This window comes from Chinchilla lanigera, unplaced genomic scaffold (assembly GCF_000276665.1).
Source record: "Chinchilla lanigera isolate Chin_1 unplaced genomic scaffold, ChiLan1.0 scaffold00061, whole genome shotgun sequence".
Taxonomy (NCBI): Eukaryota; Metazoa; Chordata; class Mammalia; order Rodentia; family Chinchillidae; genus Chinchilla; species Chinchilla lanigera.
In genome coordinates this window covers 9797079-9815772 of record NW_004955462.1, presented here as the reverse complement: position 1 = coordinate 9815772, position 18694 = coordinate 9797079, and the positions used below count along the sequence as shown (strand labels likewise).

Sequence of the window (18694 nt, the reverse complement as noted above, 5' to 3'; positions counted from 1 at the left end):
AAACCTAATAGTCATAAAACTGTTTTGCCCCTGCACAGTTTAGTAAGTCTAATAAAGAGGAATATGTGAGTAGGACCCAAAAGTATCTTGGTTTAATGCACAGAAACAGGATTCCAGAGAAAACAATGAGTGTACTAGCCACAAAAAAAAAAAAAAAAAAAAAAAAAAAAAAGAAGGATAAAAATCAAAGAACAAACAGCTTCTGTTTGGCTAAAACATTTAGGGGAAAGTGTTGGTATGCAGGGTGAACAGCACAGAGAAATTGTGGAACATGAAGACCCAGACAGCTTGGTAAAGAAGGGAGCAGAGTGTCTTGCAAAAACCATTCCATAGTGCCAGTCTGGACCAGTATGAACTAAGCAAAGTCCTCCCATGACAGGGGAAAGACAAATTGGTGGTTCCCAGCAGCCCATATTCACACCATGGATACTGTTATGGTTTGTGTCTGTATGTCCCCCCAAAGCCTCATGCAGTCATGGGGCGGGCTTCTAGAGTTGACAATTGATCCATAGTCCAATGCTGGATTATGGGTGTGAGTCTACACCCACCCTGGGGCAGGTAGTTTGCATACAGTGTAAGGGAGGGAAAGAGGCTGCCTGCCACTTCTCCCCTTGTGCTCTTGTTGCTTTTGCTGTTTTCCACCAACATGGACTGTTGCCTTTTGCCATGTGCCACTCTGCCTTAGACAGCAGGTAATAGACTGGAACTTCCACAAACTGTAAGCTAAATAAACATTTCCTTCCTTAATTTTGGGCGTTGGGTATTTTATCACAGCAATGAGAGAAAAGTAACCGAGACAGATACCTAAACTTTAAGGTGATGTTGGGTCCTGTAGTCCTGGGTCCAGAGCCCATTTAGAGAGCTGTCAAGGGGTGCATAGCTGTGCACGGCCCCAGAAGAATTCATCTCATGCACTGGCTTCTTCAACAAGGCTGCTGCTGCTACATGCTGCCATTGTGAAACCAAAACCAACTGTGCCTGGCCCTGCTGCTGTATGGACACAGCCTCCAGAGACTGACAGGTGCACTGTGCACTGCACAAGTATCCTGCTCCCACTGCCAGGTGAGCTGTACCACACCTACCCAGGGCCCACTGGAGTAGCCCCACCTCCACATGGCCTGTGGGGACAACTGAGCACCCTGCCATTGCTGGTGCATAGGATGCTCCAAAGAGGGCTTCAGCCTCACGTCGCCCGTGAAGGGTGATAGTCACACTCCTGCCATCATGACCCATCCTGGGCCTACTTGAGTGGCCACCTAGTGGATGCTTCATTCCCCCACCCTCCATTGCTGTGTGTCACACCTGCCTGAGCCTCTAGAGTATCTCCATCCTCTCATGGCCTGCAGAAACAGAGGCTCTACAACCCTGCTGCTATATGTACCATACCCAAAGCTATCGATTACAGCTGAGAAGCTGTGTGGAGACTGCAATATGGTACCCAACTGAAACCAAAGCCAAAGAAGCACAACACACTGACACTTAAGACTAAGTCTCTTAGGAGACAGTACTTTAGTATGAAAGCCACTCTATAAAATTCATAGAGATGTGCAAACATCAACATGGGAACACAAAAATTACGAAAATCAAGGCAACATAACATTTCTGAAGGAATGTAGTAATTCTCTAGCTACAGACTCCCCCCAAAACAAATTGATAAAATGCCTGAAAAAAGAGTTCAAAGAATGATTCTAAGGAAACTCAGTGAGATAGAAGAAGATGCAGTCAATTTAATGAAAAGAAAACAATTCATGAAAGAAGTGAAAAATTCAGCAAAGAGATGGACATCATGGAAAAGAACCAAACAAAAATCTTGGAGCTGAAAAAACTCAGTGAGTCAAAAACAAAATACAGTTAAGATCCTCAGCAACAAACAATTTCAAGCTGAAGAAAAAATTTATGAACTTGAAGACAGGTCTTGTGAAATAATTCACTTTGACCAACCAACCAATCAACAAGACTGAAGTAAACCTTATGGGACACTTTAAAACAAATATTTGAGATATGAGTGTTCCAAAGGAGAACGGAAAAGGCATTGAAAAGTTTTTCATGAAGTAATAGTTGAAAATTTCCCAGATTTTGGGAAAGATATGGAGACCCAGGTGTAGGAGGCTCGAAGGACCTTGTATAGATTTGATGAGAAAAGATCTTCTCTGAAGTATATAGTAACCAAACTGTCAAAAGTCCAACACAGAGATAACCCTAAAAACAGCAAGAAAAAAATAACAAGTCACATTTCAGGGAACTCTCCTTAGACTACCAGCAGGTTTCTCAGCAAAATCTTTATAGGTCTTAAGATGGGATGACATGTTCAAAGATCTGATGGAAAAATTTGACAACCAAGAATATAACTAGAAATATCTTACTTCTAAAATAGAGGGCAAATGGTGACTTTCCAAGATAAGAAAAAATGGAGAGAGAATTCATCACCACTAAATTGGCCTTTAAAAAGAACCCTTTAAGGAAATCCTACATCTGGAAATTAAAGAAGGATGACTACCATCAAGAAAACACATGAAAATATAAAACTCAGAAGAAGAGCAGTAAACAAAAGAGAAAAAGAATAAAAGCTTGTCAAGAAAAAAAAAAAACATCAAGGCACAGAAATAAGAAGAGAGAAAAAAACAGAATAAAGTATGTATAAAACACTAGAAGAAAATTAACAAAATGACAGTAGTAAATCTTTACATACCAATAATAACACTGAATGCAGATGGAGTGAATTTTCCAATTGAAAAATACAGAGCAGCTATGTGAGTTTAAGATTTAAAAAGACAATATGCTGCCTACAAAAACTCATTTTACCAGTAAGAACACACACAGAATGAATGTGATGAAAAGGGAAAAGATACTCCACAGAAAAGGAAACCAAAAGCAAACTGGAGCAGCAGGTAAGGTAGACTTTAAGTCTGTAAAAAGAAATAGGGACGGAAATTATGCAATAGTTAAGGGATCAATTCAAAAAGGGGGCATAAGAAGTAAAATATATATGCACCTAGTACCAGAGCATGTAGTTTTATAAAGCAAACATAATTACATCTAAAGGTACAGATATGGTGCAATACAATAGTAGTGGGGACTACAACACTCCACTTTCATCAATAGATAGATCATCCTGGAAGAGATATCAGCAACAACAACAAAACACACTGGAATTGAACTATATTATAGACCAAACTGACCTAGTGAACATTTACAGAACATTTAATCCAGCAAGAGTAATGAGACATTCTTTAGGACAGGCAATTTAGGCCACAAAAAAAGCCTAACAAATTTAAAAAAAAAATCTGAAATCCTATTAAATATCCCCTCTGACCACAGTGAAATAAATCTAGAAATCAACAGTAGAATCTTCAGAAATTTTTCAAATACATGGAAATGAAACAATATGTTATTGAGTGAACCACAAATCAGCAAAGAAATCAAAAGAGAAAATTAAAAATGTCATGAAACAAATGAAAATAACCACCCAACATACCAAAACCTAGCTGGGAGATAGCTCAGCAGCACGGTGCCTGCGTGGCAAGCACAAGGTCCTCAGTTTGATTCCTGGTACCAAACAAAACATAACAAGCAAACAAATAAACAAAAAGACCAAAAGCCTATAGGATACAGAAAAAGCAGTACTGAGGGAAGTTCACAGCAATAAGTGCCCACATCACAGAAAGAGAAAGAAAGAAAGAAAAAAAGAAGAAAAGAAGAAAGAAAAGCTCTCAAATAGAAAAAAACTAATGACACCAAGTCAAGGAATTAGAAAAGAACAAAGCAAAGTTAAAATTAGTAGATGGAAAGAAATAACAAATATAAGAGGAAAATTAATTAAAATAGAGACCAAAAAACCCCAAGAAAAGGAAGAGTTTGTTTGTCAAAAAGATAAGCACAATCAGAAAACCTTCATCTAAACTCACCTAAAAAAACCAGAAACAATCAAACTAAATAAAACCAGAAATGAAAAAGGAACTGTTACCCCAGAAATACAAAGGAAAGTTAAAGAATATTATGAACAACTATATATCAATAAATTGAAAACTTAGAAGAATTGGATAATTTCTGGACCAATATAATGTACTAAGACTGAACAGGTCTGTAATGACTAATGAGACTGAATCAGTAATAGAAAGTCTCCCCAAAAAGACAAGCCTAAGACCAAATGGCTTCACTCTACATTCTACCAAACTTTTGAAGAACAAATACCAATTCTCCTTAAAATATTTTTAAAAATTAAGAAGGAAGGGACCCTTCAAACTCATTCTGCCAGACAAGCATTACCCTGACACCAAACCCAAACAAGCACACAACAACTAAAAGAAAAGTATAAATCAATATTCCTGTTAAACAGAGATGTAAAGTTCTCAAGAAAACACTAGTGAATTAAATCCAACAGCCAATCAAGGAGATCATTCACCATAAACAAGAGTCATTTATCCCAGGGATTCAGGATGATTTGACACACACAAAAATCAACTAATGCAATGCACTATATCAACAGAATAAAGGAAAAAGTCATATGATAACCTTGATAAGTACAGAAAAAGCATTCAATAAAACTCAACATTTCACGACGAAAACTCTGAATAAATTAGATATAAAGAATGTATCCCAAGACATTAAAAGCTACATAAGACAAACTCATGCCAATCATTATAATAAACTGGAGAAGTTGTGAGCATTTCCTCTGAGATCTAAAACAAAATGTGCACTTTCAACACTTACTCAACATAGTACTGGAAGCCTTATCAAGAGCAATTACACAAGAGAAACAAATAAAAGCCAAACAAATAGGAAAGAAAGGTAGTGTTATGGCTTGTGTCTAGATGTCCCCCAACAGCCTCATGCAGGCATAGGTAGGGCTTTTGCAGAGGTGGCTGAATCTAGTGTGTGATTGATTCATGGTGCAATGATAGGATGAAGGGTGCTAGGATTAAGGGTGGGTGATTGCTAAATCAGTCTACTGATTGGTTTGGCCCCACCCTAATCTTGGTAGCCTGGACAAGACACAAGGGACAGAAAGAGGCTTCTCTTGTGCTTTTCTTGCTTGCTTTGCTACCTTCTGCCCACCATGAACTGTTTCTCTTCTGCAATGTCTATCTGCCATGTCACCCTGCCTTGGAGCCAGCTGATTATGAACTGAAACCTCTACAGACTGTGAGTTAAATAAACCTTTCCTCCTTTAACTTTGGATGTTGGGTGTTTTGTCTTAGCAACAAGAAAACTAAGAGAGAGAGGAAATCAAAATATCCCTATTTTGTGAATGACATAATTTCATATATAGAAAAATCTAGTCTCCACTAAAGTACATAGAACTAGTAAAAGAATTCATTAAGACTGCAGAATACTAAGTCAATATATAAATATCATCAGGATTTTTATATACCAACACAAAAAAATGAACTTGCTGAAAAGGAAATCAAGAAAACAATCCTGTTGATAATAGCAAAAAAACAAACCAAAACAAAAAACCCTAGGAATAAATTTAGCCAAAGAAATGAATAGCCACTTCAATGAAATTTACAAAACATTGACAAAAGAAATTGAAGAGGACACATAAAAATGGAAAGACCTCCCATGCTCATGCATTGGAAGAATTAATATTATGAAAATGTCCATATTACCCTAAGCAATTTACAGATTCATGGCAATTTCCACTAAAACACTAATAATATTCTTCACAGAAATGGAGGAAAACAACTTCTTAAAATTCATATGAAAGCATAAAAAACTCTAAAGAGCCCAAATTATCTTGTACAAAAAGAATAAGGTTAGAAGTATCACAATAACTGATCCCAGGACATACTACAGAACTATAGTAAACAAAGCAGCATGGTACTGGCATAAAATCAAACACAGAGATGAATGGAAAAGAATAGAGATCCTAGAAATAAATCCACATAAATAAACCTAAATCTCAACAAAGATACCAAAAAAATACATTGCAGAAAGTACAGCTTTGCTAATAAATGATGCTGGTAAAATGGTATATATAGGCAGAAAAGTTAAACTGGACTACTGTCTCTCACCATATAAAAAAAATCAACTTGAAATGGAAAAAGACCAAAATGAAAGATATGAAACTACTAAAAGAAAATATAGAGGAAACACTTTAAGACAACAATATATGCAATGATAGTTTGAGACTCCAAAAGCATGAGAAACTAAGCCAAAAATAGACAAAATTATACCAAACAAAACCTTCTACACAGCAAAGGAAACACTCAGTGAACAGACAAGCTAGAGAATAGGAGAAAATATTAGCAAATGACTCATCTGACAAGAGTGTAATAATCAGAATATGTAAGGAACTTGAAACCCTTAACAACAAAAATCAAATGATCCAAATAAAATGAAGCAAATGATCTGAATTGACATTTCTCAAAAGAAGAAATACAAAGGGCCACCAGGTATATGAAAAAATGCTCAGTGTAATTAGGGATCAGAAAAATGCAAATCAGAACTACAATATGTCATCTTCTTACTCCAGTCAGAATGACTATTATCAGAATGACTATTATCAAAAGAAAAAAATAGCAAGGGCTGGTGAGAATGCAGAGAAAAAGGAACTCTTTATACATTGCCAGTGGGAATGTAAATTACCATAGCCATTATGAAAACCAGTATGGAGGCTCTTAAAAACATGAAAACTAGTTCTGTTACATGATTTAACTATCCCATTTCTGGGTATGTATCCAAAGGAAATGAAATCAGCATACCAAAGAGATACATCCACTCCCATGTTTGTTGGAGTACTGCTCACAACAGCCAAACTATGAAATCAACTGAAGCATCCACCAATGGGTCAATGGATAAAGAAAATAGGGCATAAGTATGCAGTGGGATGTTATTCAGAAAAAACAAGAAAGAAGAAAAAAAGAGAAAGAAAGAAAGAGAGAAAAAGGAAAGAAGGAAGGAAAGAAAGAAAGAAAGAAAGAAAAAGAAAAAGAAAGAAAGAAAAGAAAGAAAGGAAGAAAGAAAGGAGGAAGGAGGAAGGAAGAAAGGAAGAAAGAAATTCTGTTATTTGGGGCAAAATAAAAGGAACTTTAACTTTATTTAAGTTAAATAAAATAAGACTGGTAATCTGTACCTACTCCTTCCAGGCACTCTAATTGTCATTAAATTCACCAAGCAATGAGATTTCTAAAGATCTCTCCAGTTCTACCTTCCTAGGATAACATCCCACAAACCTCACTGTTACTAATCCACCTTAACTCCTCTAGTCATGTTCACTTGAAAGTGCATCCTGTGGTCCCGAGGAGTGCTTGGTGCTAGGACGGGAAAGATCCACCCAGGTGCTATTGGCAAACTCTCAGAAACCAAGCAAGGATGGTTAGCCACAGAGCGCAGGTCTGGCCACATCGTGAGTAGAGTCACAGGCTACTCCTTGTTTTGCTACTCCAGGTAGAGTCACTGGCAAGGGCATTTCTTTTTCCATGGTCTTGCTGACACTCAGCACACATACCCTCAAGGGTGACTCTGGTGTGGCTATGTACTACAAAAGAATTGTTCTGCCAATCATTTCAATTCTGTTCCAATTTACCTTAGCTCAAGTTGACTTTATTCAGTTCAGCTGGGCTCCGTGTAACTCAGTTCTACTCAACTCAATTCACCCACCCACCCATTCATCCTCTCAACAACTATTTTTTAAGTACATGCAGTGATCAAAAAATATGGTGAGCATTTAAATTTAAAACTTTTGATTAGAATGAAAGACATATTGCTGTTAATTCCCCTCAAAGTACTCCCCTCACTTTGAAAATATTTATCCCATCATTCCTGCCACTTTCAGAAACAATTCTGGAAATCATCTTTTCTGAGTGTCTTCATGAGGTATGATTAAAATATAATGAGTGCTGCTTCCAAGTGCTATACAAATGGAAAGGCAGGCTGGTAAAAATATGATGGTGTATCCTCATCCACTTTATTTGCTGGATCTGGCAGCAACTTCTGGTTTTCCCCAAAATTGCTGCCAGATCATGGGGATCCCATGGATCTGGCAGCAACTTCTGGTTTTCCCCAAAATAAAAATGGGCATGAAAGATGAACACTTTGAATGGATTCAGGATAGAAAGGCAGCTGTGACAGTACAACTAAAAAGATCCACAAAAGTGCACTTCCAGAACTTCTTCAGAACATGGCAAGAACAATGGGATAAATGTGTTCAAAGTGAGGAGGCATATTGTTAGGGAGATTAATGGCAATGTGTCTTTTACTGTAATATTTTTTTTAAAACACACACCAGGTCTTTTATTGGGCCTGAGACTCCAGCCGGGGATGCTTCTACCAGTGAGTTCACCTCCCTGTTCCAAGCATGGTATCCATGCACTGTGGTGAAGAGAAGACTGGACTTAGCGCAGGATTGCCTGAATTTCAATACTGTATAGCCCTGCCATTGACTTGCTGTTGTGGGCACTTTCCTTAGACTCCCTGAGCCACAGTTTTCTAATTTGCAAAGCAAGAGTAACAATCTGTGCTTTGTAGATGTGTCAGAATTAAATTCATAAGAGGAACTAAAACATGATATCCATCAAACCTCCCCATTTTAACGTCTCTGATTCTAAAGAAAAGCAAGGCAAAAAATAAGACCCAAAGCTCACCCCACCATTGGAAAGCAGCGCACTCAGAAAGAATTCACTAGTGAACTAGAGGGTGCTCCGAACACTTGTCTCTGCCTTGGTTCTCCAGGCTCCTTGGTGGTCCCTTTGATACCTCCTCTGAATTTCTCTTGAGAAGCGGCCTTGGCAGGTACTCAAGTTACTGTCTTGTATCCCTGGGCTCAGCCTGACCCTTTCCTATGCTCAGAATCAGGACCTATGCATATGAGCACATCTGCATTTCACTTGGTGATGTTCCTGCCCTTCCTTATCAGCCCGTTGCATTCCAAGCAGGGAAAAGACAGGAAAACAGAGGATGGCAGCGTCTGACTCAGCCACCACCCAGCAGAGCTCCAGGAAAGGCATAGTAAGGGACATCCTGAGCTGGGTGTGATAGTGCACACCTGGATGCCTGCACTCACGAGGCTGAGACAGGAGGATCCCCATGAGTTCAAGGCCAGTTTAAGCTACATAGTAAGATCTTTCTCAAAAAAAGAAAAATATTGATAGCAAAAAAAAAAAAAAAAAAAAAAAGGAGCAGTATATTACCTAAAAACTGAAGCCACCTCAGGATAGGTCTCCCTGCTCAGATGTACACTCTTCCCTCCACAACCTACATTATATCATTTAATATCAACTTCCACACCAGGGATGCTAACTCAGGTCTAAAACTACACATCACCTGAGACATAAGGCAACCACCGCACTGCATTCTAGGTTCCCTAAACTGAGGAATGCCTTCCCGTTATCGCTCATTGCTTCCCACTTAGGGCTAAAATGAGACCCAGATTTCTGCTCTAAATCAGGCCCAGGTTTCCCCTTCAAGAAGAGTGTCTTTATGCTGATGCTGCCCAGAGTGGCCTCACATCTCTGTCCTCTTCCCTAGGTTCTCAATGGTCTCTGACGCAGAAACCGAGAGCATCTTCATGGAACCCATTCACCTCTCCTCCGCTGTTGCTGCCAAACAGATCATCAAGGAAGGTAATGCAGCTGGGTCAGCAGGCAGGACAGGGACTGCCCAGGGGTCACCGGGAGACTCTTCCAGGGAGCCTCTGAGGGGTAAATGTGCTTCTCCAGTGCTGCCTGTCGCTTTAAGAAAAGAAGATTTGATAAAGGCAGTCCTGCAAACCCCACCTCATCAACTGCGGTGACAAAGCGATGGGCATCACCATCACCAGTATGAACAGTTCCCTGGATGACTCCACGGAGACAGCTCCAGTCTGCTCCTAGGACCTTCCTTTCAGTTGTGTAACTCCAGAGGTGGTGAATGGGATGGTTTATGGCAGAGAGACAAAGCCAGGAGCACAGGAAATGGCTACAAACACTCAGAGAACTCTGTTAAGGGGATGTTCAGCTTTAGACCTGCATCCACTGTACAGTATGCATGGGAAGGAGGTAAATTAAAGAGGAGGTTGGAAGCTTTATTAATGGAGCAGATACACTGGAGCAGATAACCTGTTGCATTCATTCAAAGATACTCATCCTGATTGGAAGGGTTCTTTCTTCTGGTAAATAATCTTTCACAGTTTCACTCCTCCCCTTCCACCTCCCATTTCCCTGGGTGGCCTTTCACACTTCTGGAGGAGGGGGACAGAATAAGGCAACCACAGAGGTGAAACAAGGCCCAAGTGGTCTTTGGGTGAATCTGGCACCCACTGCTGGTGGCCACTGTCCTTCCCTGGGCTTTAGACCTGAGAAGCAGCCATGCTACTCTTTGTCTGCCCTAACTCCAGGACTCTTAGTTCCATGATTCTGTGGGTCCCCAGCAGAGGCCCTGGAGGAGATTCGGGTCTCCTGCAACTGCTGCTGCTGGCTGCTCTGGGCTGAGGGGAAGGGGATGTCTTCTCAAAGCTCACTCTGCTTCCTGTTTTGTTTTTCTTTCTTTCTTTCTTTCTTTCTTTCTTTTCCCATTCTCCCTGAGGTGTCTGTTGTGTTGCTCAAGCCAGGTCAGTGCTCCTAGCCCCAGGCAGTGTCACCTCCCTGGGCTGGCTCTTTCTGAATTGCTCCCAGCATTACCATAGCACCTTAGTCCAGGAATTTTCAGCAGTGCTCTGTGCCTCACTCCAAGGGAAAGTCCCAGGTTCCAGGTCTTGATAAATGAAAGCCTGCCTTCAGGAGTTGTAGAACCATTTTTGCCTCTGAGAGTTTCACTTTCAAGTCTATGTCATAGATATTCAACGTCTAGTTTGAAACTACAAGATGGGCAATGCCTTTTTAAATTCTAGGTCTTATCTACTCTCCTCTGGGGCCTTAAAAACCTAAATTTCAGTAGCTTTCATGGTTGAAGGACTGTGAGGGGAAGGAAAAACAATAGATTACAGCAAAAGGAAAATGTGTCTGGTGATATTTTGAAAACATTACTAGCTCTCTGATGATCAGAAGGGTAAAGCTACATGTTAAGAAACCCTCAGTACTTGTGAAATCCTACATATGTCCCCTGTCTGGGGGAAGGGTGTGGGATTTACTTTCTTCTGAAGAAAGCTCAGATAATTACAACAGACAGGAGGACTGATGCAGGAAGGAAATGTGAACTAGAGACCTAGGGAAACCAAGAGTTTCCAGAGGAGATGAAGGGCTGGGGCACTTGTTTTTAAAGAGAAAAAGGGAAGAAATCAAAACAGCACCCTGCAGCTGAGGAAGACAATACAATACCTTTTAATGAGGCATGGGTGAGTTCTATTTTCTACATGTAGGAAAGGAAAGATAACTATGTAGGTTAGGGAAGGAGAAGGGCTTTTACATTTGGGATACAAGGCCCCAGGGGAGCCAGGGGAGAAAACTGGGTGGTGGAGAAAATAGGAACCCTTCATCTATTTTTAAACAAAATAGAGCTTAGGGATTATAGAGGTCTTCTTTCTGCTTTTGAAATGGAGATCAGAGAATGTTTAGAGCTGACACCTGAGAGGGGATGGCAGTGGGCATCAGGGGCTTTAGGGGAGGGACAGGAGAAAAGAGGAGCTTTAGGAATGGGACCCTGAGCTCTGGCTCAGAGCTACCTGCCAGATGATTCCCTGAGGGGCTGAGCCAACTTCATCTTCAAATGTAGCTGTGCTGGTGCTGTAGCTTCCTGCCCAGAGACTGCTGGTTAGAGGTCACAGCCAACACAAAGGGCATACTTTTCTTCCTTTTTCTCTTTATTTAATATTTTTGGTTACTGAGTGAGAGTGGAGGTTTTGCTTTCTCCTCTTCTTATACTTCTTAGTAAAAGGAAACATCTCACTTTCTCCTCAAATTTGATAAATTGTCAGCAAGTATATTATTAGGAGGAGATAAAGGTCCCCCCAAAGATGGGTGAGTCAGAATTTGAGTTCATTTGGAATCTGAGCTTTTCTGGCCAGCTGTCAGAAAAGCCCTGGGTCCTGGTTTGAAACTGGCGTGGTCGCTCATGGCAAATTTTGCACCTGTCTGATGGCTGGGAGAGTGAGAATCACAGGTGCTCAGCTCTAGTGTGGGGACGCAGACAATAAATGAAATAAATAAGAAAACCAAGTTGTTCGTAGACAGTAACATTGCATAAATGACTACTGAACATTTTACTTTTAGTTTTTTTCCGGTACCAGGAATCAAACTCACGACCTCATCCTTGTCAGGCAGGCGCTGTGCTGCTGAGCTAAATCCCCAGCCCAACATTTTACTTTTAGCAGGGTTACTTGCATTCACACTCATAATGCAAATTGCTAAGAAAGAACATAATGTATTCATTTGGTAAATACTTCTGAGCATCTACATTGTACTGGGGAATTTGTGTTATTAGGATTGTCTTAGTCACTTTTCTTGGGGAAAAATATCCAATGTAAAGGAGGAAACTTTATTTAGCTCACAGTCTGTAGAGGTTTCAGTCCATAGTCAGCTGGCTCCAAGGTGTGGCAGACAGGAATTGCAGAGGAGAAACAGTTCATGGTGGGGAGAAAGTAGCAGAACAAGCAAGCAAGCAAGAGTCAAGACAAGCCTCTTTCTGTCCCTTATATTGCCTTCAGGCTACCAGGATTAGGGCAGTGCCAAACCAATCAGGGGACTGATTTAGTAATCACCCACCCTTAATTCTAGCACCCTTCATCCTATCATTGCACCGTGAATCAGTCACACACTCTAGATTCAGCCACCTCTGCAAAAGTCCTACCTAGACCACATGAGGCTGTGGGGGACATCTAGACACAAGCCATAACAAGAATGAATCTGATGCACATCTAATATGCAAGGACCTAGCTCTAAATATGTATTAGTGAGCTTTAGACAAAGGAGCAAGTCAGGGAAACTGGTTAGATTTCCCTTCCTTCACCAGCACCTGCAGCTGATACTGCCACCAAGTGTCCAGGCCAATGCTGTACGTCCCCTGCATCCCCATTAAATCCTTCCTGGCAGATCGTGCTGGCATTCTGTCCATGTTCAGGGTGCTAGCACTGGGCAAGTTCTTCCAAGGGGCAGAGAAAGCCATGGTGTTCCCAATTCTTCAATGCAAATGCCACCTGTTCCCTCTAGAACTCAAGCCTCGGGGGCTCCCAGCAGACATGGAGTGTCCAGGCATGCTGGAGTCTGCCGAGCAGCTGCTGGTGGAGGACCTGTACAACCGTGTGAAGGAGAAGATGGATGACACCAGTCTGTACAATACCCCTTGTGTGCTGGATCTGCAGCGAGCTCTGGTCCAGGATCGCCAAGAGGCCCCCCGGAATGAGGTGGATGAGGTCTGGCCCAACATCTTTATAGCTGAGAAGTGAGTCTGACTACTGGGGAATATGATGCTTTGTCTTATACCTCCAGTTAGTGCCTGAGGAGACCATACTCCCTAAGTGTTCACCAAAGGCTGCCATAACTCCACCATCCATCAGAGGAAGGCAACATGATCACTTAGCCTGCCCTGGAGTTGGCGAAAGACTCCCCTTGCACCTGCACACAGAGGTGCCCTGCATAATGAGCATTAAGCCTCTGCCTCCCAGCATCAGGGCTCTCTGTTGCAGCCTTGGTCTCTACCTGACACATTCTTGTCACTTCTCCATCTCCACCGTCCTTATAATGGAACACTGGTAGTTGTTGACAACATTGACACGCATTCATATTTACCAACATATGAAAATGTGCACAATATGCTAAAAGGAAAAATTAGACTACAAAAGAACACTGTTTGTGTACAATATACACTAAGCAAGTAATATCTATAGTGTGGTGTGCATGCACATTTTTTCATTAAGAAATTAGAAAGAAGCATGATAGAATGTTCACAGTAAGTATTTCTCTCTGGGAGGTGATTTTATAAGTGACTTTTACTTTTTTCTTCACATTTTCTTTTGAATGGTACAGGTTTTATCATCACAAAACTATTATACTTTAAAAGTTTATCAGTCGTTTCCAGAACAAAAACAACTGGTTCACGGTCTATTCCTTCAGGGTCCTACCAATGCATAATTGGTACCAGTAGGTTAATTTGTGAAACTAATTTTTGTTGATCCATTGACTACTTAATGAGAGATAATTACCTCCTGGTATAATTACCCATTTATCCCAAAGCAGAGGAGGGAATTTGGGAAAATAGCTTTGGACATTGTATCCTATGTGCTACAGCAGAGTAATCAGTTGCTTAGAACCTGATTCCCAGAGGTGGGCACCAAGTCCCAAGGGATCTTTAAATAGATCTGTAGCTCTAGAAGCATCACTCTGGGTCACCAGGGATGCCAGGCATCCCCAGATAGCCCCAACTAAAGTTTTCTCTGCTCCTTCTTGGGTAACCCTGTCCTCAAGACCTCTTCAAACTGAGTTCCATTTATACAGCTGCAGCTAAAAGAGCTCTGAACCAAATCAAAAACACCAGGTCTTGTCTTTTTCTCTCTTCACGGTCTTGAGTAGTTATAAAGCTCTTGGATTCATTTTTATAGCCTTCAAATGGGAATAAAAACAATGCCTTTCTACCTCTTAGGTTTACTATAAGGATAAAGTAAAATAATGATACAATAGGATTTTGAAAAATATAGTATGCAATATCAATGTGGTAATATACCTAATTGCATTATTTTTGTCTACCATTTTTGTGTTTTGGTGGATGTACGTTCCCAAGGCATGGTATTTGGCCAGAGGTTTCTGGACCACCCCAAAATTTCCTTGCACACCAGTCTTGTTCTCTTCGTCCTTCCCTTTCCAACCATCTCTCCTCCTTCTCTTGCTGCAACCAAGTCATGGCCCCTTTCTGTAAAGGCATTTGCAGGGTGTCCAACCCCTGGAGCAGAGAAGGCAGACCTCACCTGTAGGGCCCTCCTGACCCAGGATGCAGGCTCCTCATCAGGGTGGTAATTCACCTTTCTAGTTCTGACTCTGGCCAACATGTCTTTGTCTCTTCCCCCAGGAGCGTGGCTGTGAACAAGGGGAGGCTGAAGAGGCTCGGCGTCACCCACATCCTGAATGCTGCCCATGGCACTGGTGTCTACACCGGCCCTGAATTCTACACTGGCCTGGAGATCCAGTACCTTGGAATAGAGGTTGATGACTTTCCAGAGGTGGACATCTCTCAACATTTCCGGAAGGCTGCTGAGTTCCTTGATGAAGCACTGCTGACCTACAGAGGTGAGGGATTTCCACTGGCTCCAGACTGTTGAGCTCCATGGGTCTGTTGGGGAGCAACGCCAGTGCTGTTATGAAAACCTCCTGGTTATCTGGAGGAAATCTGCCTTGAGACAATGGTGTTCCCTAAGAAGGGAAAGGATGACCATTCAATGAGTATGCAATAATTGAAAGCCTGATATGCACCAGGTACTGTGGCAATGAGACAGTCTCACACTGCAGCGAGGGGAGGGAAACATTTTTAAGAAACATGTCAGACAGTGGAAAGTGCCATCAGAAGTTAAGTAGGTAGATGTGCTGGCTGGTTCCCTGGAGAGCTGGCCAGGAAGGCCTTTCTGAGGCTGGAACCTTTAAGCCAAGCTACAAGAAGGAACTGGCCAGGGTAGAAGTGGAAGGAGGGCATTCCTGGCCAAAGGAACTGCTAGTGTAAAGACCCCCAAGGTGGAGGAAGCTTGGTGCTCAGGACTCCAAAGGCAGCAGGAAGCGCTGAATGGCAGGGGCCACCAGACAGGAAGCGAGAGTCCAGAGGAGGAGGATGCAGTACCTCAAGGCGATCTGTGTCTGAGAAGTCACTCTCTCCACCTTGGAGAATGAGCAGTGTAGGGGACCAGGGGAGACAGGGGCGTGGCTGCTGTGGTCCAAATGAGAGGCGTGTGAGGCCGGTGTGCAGATTCCACAGGGGAGCCCAGTTCTGCCCTGCCTCTTGGATAGAGGCTGGGGCCCCTCAGTGGGCAGGATCCACTGTCCAGAAACCTGGGGCTGAGTCCAGGGTTTCTTACCCTTAGTTTATACCATCTGACCCTGAGGTATTTGTCATATCCCAAGGAACCTCAGTCTTCTTATACATAGAACAAAAATAGACATCTAGTCCTAAACTTCTTCTGAGGGATATAAAATTTACATGCATATAAATGAGCTTATCTGGTGCAGTACCTGGGACATGATACATTTTAAAAGCCATAGCCATTATTATAAATAATTTTTTCCTCTTCTGAAGATTGAACCTGGAGGAGCTCTGTCACGGAGCCACATCCCCCGTCCTTTTTATTTGGAGATGGAGTCTTGCTAAGCTGCCCAAGTGAGACTTGAACTTTAGATCTCCCTGCTTCAGCCTCAGAAGGGCATTGCCTGTCACTAGCAATGCTTAGGCTAGGTGACTTCTAATGGAACATGCACACACACACAAGCTCATAATTGCACACACACACAACATGTGTATGTGTATATGCTTTATATATGCTACATATCTTCACACATGTGCAAGGGTGCAGTTTTCTCCCTTTTCAGTGCTCCTCCTGGAACATCTGCCTTCTGACCCAAGTGGAACTGAGTGTGTCTGGGACAGCAAGAGGTTGCTCCTTTTTTCTGGGTCTGAACACCAGCCCACTTCCCTATGGGACTGAATCAAGTGTAATAAGGTAAATAAGAGCATAGACTTGGCCCATAGCATCCCAGGCCGGAATGCATTCCTGGCAATGAGCCTGGAGAGAGGCAGGGAAGGAGGCACCCAGTGCCTGGGGCTCCAGCGAAAGACTCCTGCCTCGGCTTCTCTTGCTAATTACTTGTCTCTGTCCCATTTCCAAATTCCCTGGAGAGATTACTCAGTAGGTTCTGGTCCTTATGTCCCATGAGTTCTATGGACCGTGGCAAGTCAGGTGGCTTCTGCTCAAATATCTCTTGTTTTCCCCCAAGTGTGAGTTTCGAGGAGAGGGGAAGTGAAGATTTGGGGAGATATAGCACAAATGCCTGCCACCAAGAGCCACACTGAGCACACAGAGGGAGTGTGACCCAGTCTCCCTGATAGCCGGTGCCTTCTCCATTCGCAGCTCTCTGTGAATTTTTAAAACAGGGTGCACATCTAGATGGAGTTTCCCATCCCAAGTCAGCCCTGCTGCTACCTAAAATGGCAACTCTGTAAGTTAGCAAAAGACCATCTTCTTCAGACTAGTGTACTGTTGGAAAGTTTTCTTCATAACCAGCAAATATGTTTTGATATGCAAGGTGCCCCCTGAAGTTGTGTAGAGCAAATTCTGTATACCTTTAGCATGGGCCCTGTGCCATTAGCAGAGAGAAAAGAAAATCCTGGCGCTTCACTGGGTAAAGAGAGTGGAGGCCCCAAGACCCCTAAGGATCCCACACACCCAGCCTCTTCCTTATTCTTCAGGCTGCTGTCCTGAGGATGTAAGGATCACAGCATGGGAACACATGGCACCCCACCCCGAGTCCGCAGAAGGGACCCAAGTAGGATTTCCTGTCTTTATAGGAAGACTGGTTGATCCTGTCCTGAGAAGTCCTGAAGTAAGCCAGCCTGTCCAAGGAAGAGTGTGTGTGACCTCTTCCAGAGACTCAGGGCAGTAGGCTGTGGCCTGATTAGATGTTTAAGGGGAGGTCCTTGGTGAGGGGCAGCCTCCGAGCCCTGAGGCATAGGTGGGAGGGGATGAGACAGGGGAATCATAGGTAACTGTTTTTATCACTTTGATTGTGTAGCAGCACCAGCTTTTTCAGCTTCTGCAGTATCTGAACAAATGACAGACATCCAACACACTCCATCTACCTCCCTCTAGTGGATGCTGGCTCTTGGCAATAACACCTTTCAGCATCATGGGGCCCCAGGTCCCCTCAAGTCACAGTCTGCAACCTCCTTTCCCTTAACAGGTGCAGAGATACAATAATAGAAGTCATCTTCCATCTCATATTACTAGATAAGACTCTTAAACAATCTAGCAGGCATCCCCAAAGACTGTCTGCAAATAGACTGATGACAGCCAGGAAGGAGGTCTTCAGGGGTCTCAGTCTGTGTTTTAAGCAGCCATCAGAAAAAGGTAGAGAAGTCAAGTCTGCTGCACTTATGGAGGGTGAGAAGCAGAAAAGGAGATCAGCGGGTAACCAGTCTGCTGCTTGGTAGAGTCAGGACCTGCAGAAATTGCTGCAGGCTGTAAGCACAAGCTGCTTCCAAAAAAAAGGTTAATAGGAATTTGCAAAGTTCTTTCTTTGTAAAAGATGCTGTAAGAGAGACATTAGTAGCAGATTTTTTGTGATATAAAAGATGATTTGAGCTGGGCAGAGTGGCACTCACCTGTCATACCAGCACTCAGGAGGCTGAGGCAAGAGGATCACTTGAGTTCTGGAATTTGGGGCCAGCCTGGGCTACCCAGCTAGACACTCTCTCAAAAGCAAAAGAAACAAAACAAAACAAAATATAATTTGATTTCATTGTGTGATGTATTTTCTTACCTTGCAAGCTTAGGGAGTGCTATGACTTGGATAGGGTTTGAGTGTCCCCCAAGACTTCTTGTGTTGAAATGTAATCCTTATTGTGAGAGATTAGGATGGCAGAAATAGTCCAATTATGGTGTTTAGGGGTACAACCTTTGAGAGGTGATTTTGTTGAGATAAGGTCATTAGGGAGGAGTATACTTTGCCCCTTTAAAAGGCACTGGGGATTGAACCCGGGACCTTTTCACTGAGTGACATTTCTTTCCTTTCCTTTCCTTTCCTTTCCTTTCCTTTCCTTTCCTTTCCTTTCCTTTCCTTTCCTTTCCTTTCCTTTCCTTTCCTTTCCTTTC

General features: G+C 42.3%; 1 protein-coding gene across 1 annotated transcript in view; it reads left to right on the top strand.

Annotated features, from left to right (window-relative positions):
- Positions 1 to 18694, top strand: part of Dusp27 (dual specificity phosphatase 27 (putative)) — a 44793-nt gene that overhangs the window by 21155 nt on the left and 4944 nt on the right. The window contains exons 3-5 of the mRNA XM_005398234.2: positions 9469 to 9563; positions 13062 to 13293; positions 14914 to 15131. Coding sequence (XP_005398291.1) covers positions 9469 to 9563; positions 13062 to 13293; positions 14914 to 15131 — 545 coding nt within the window. The remainder of the gene's footprint in view (positions 1 to 9468; positions 9564 to 13061; positions 13294 to 14913; positions 15132 to 18694) is intronic.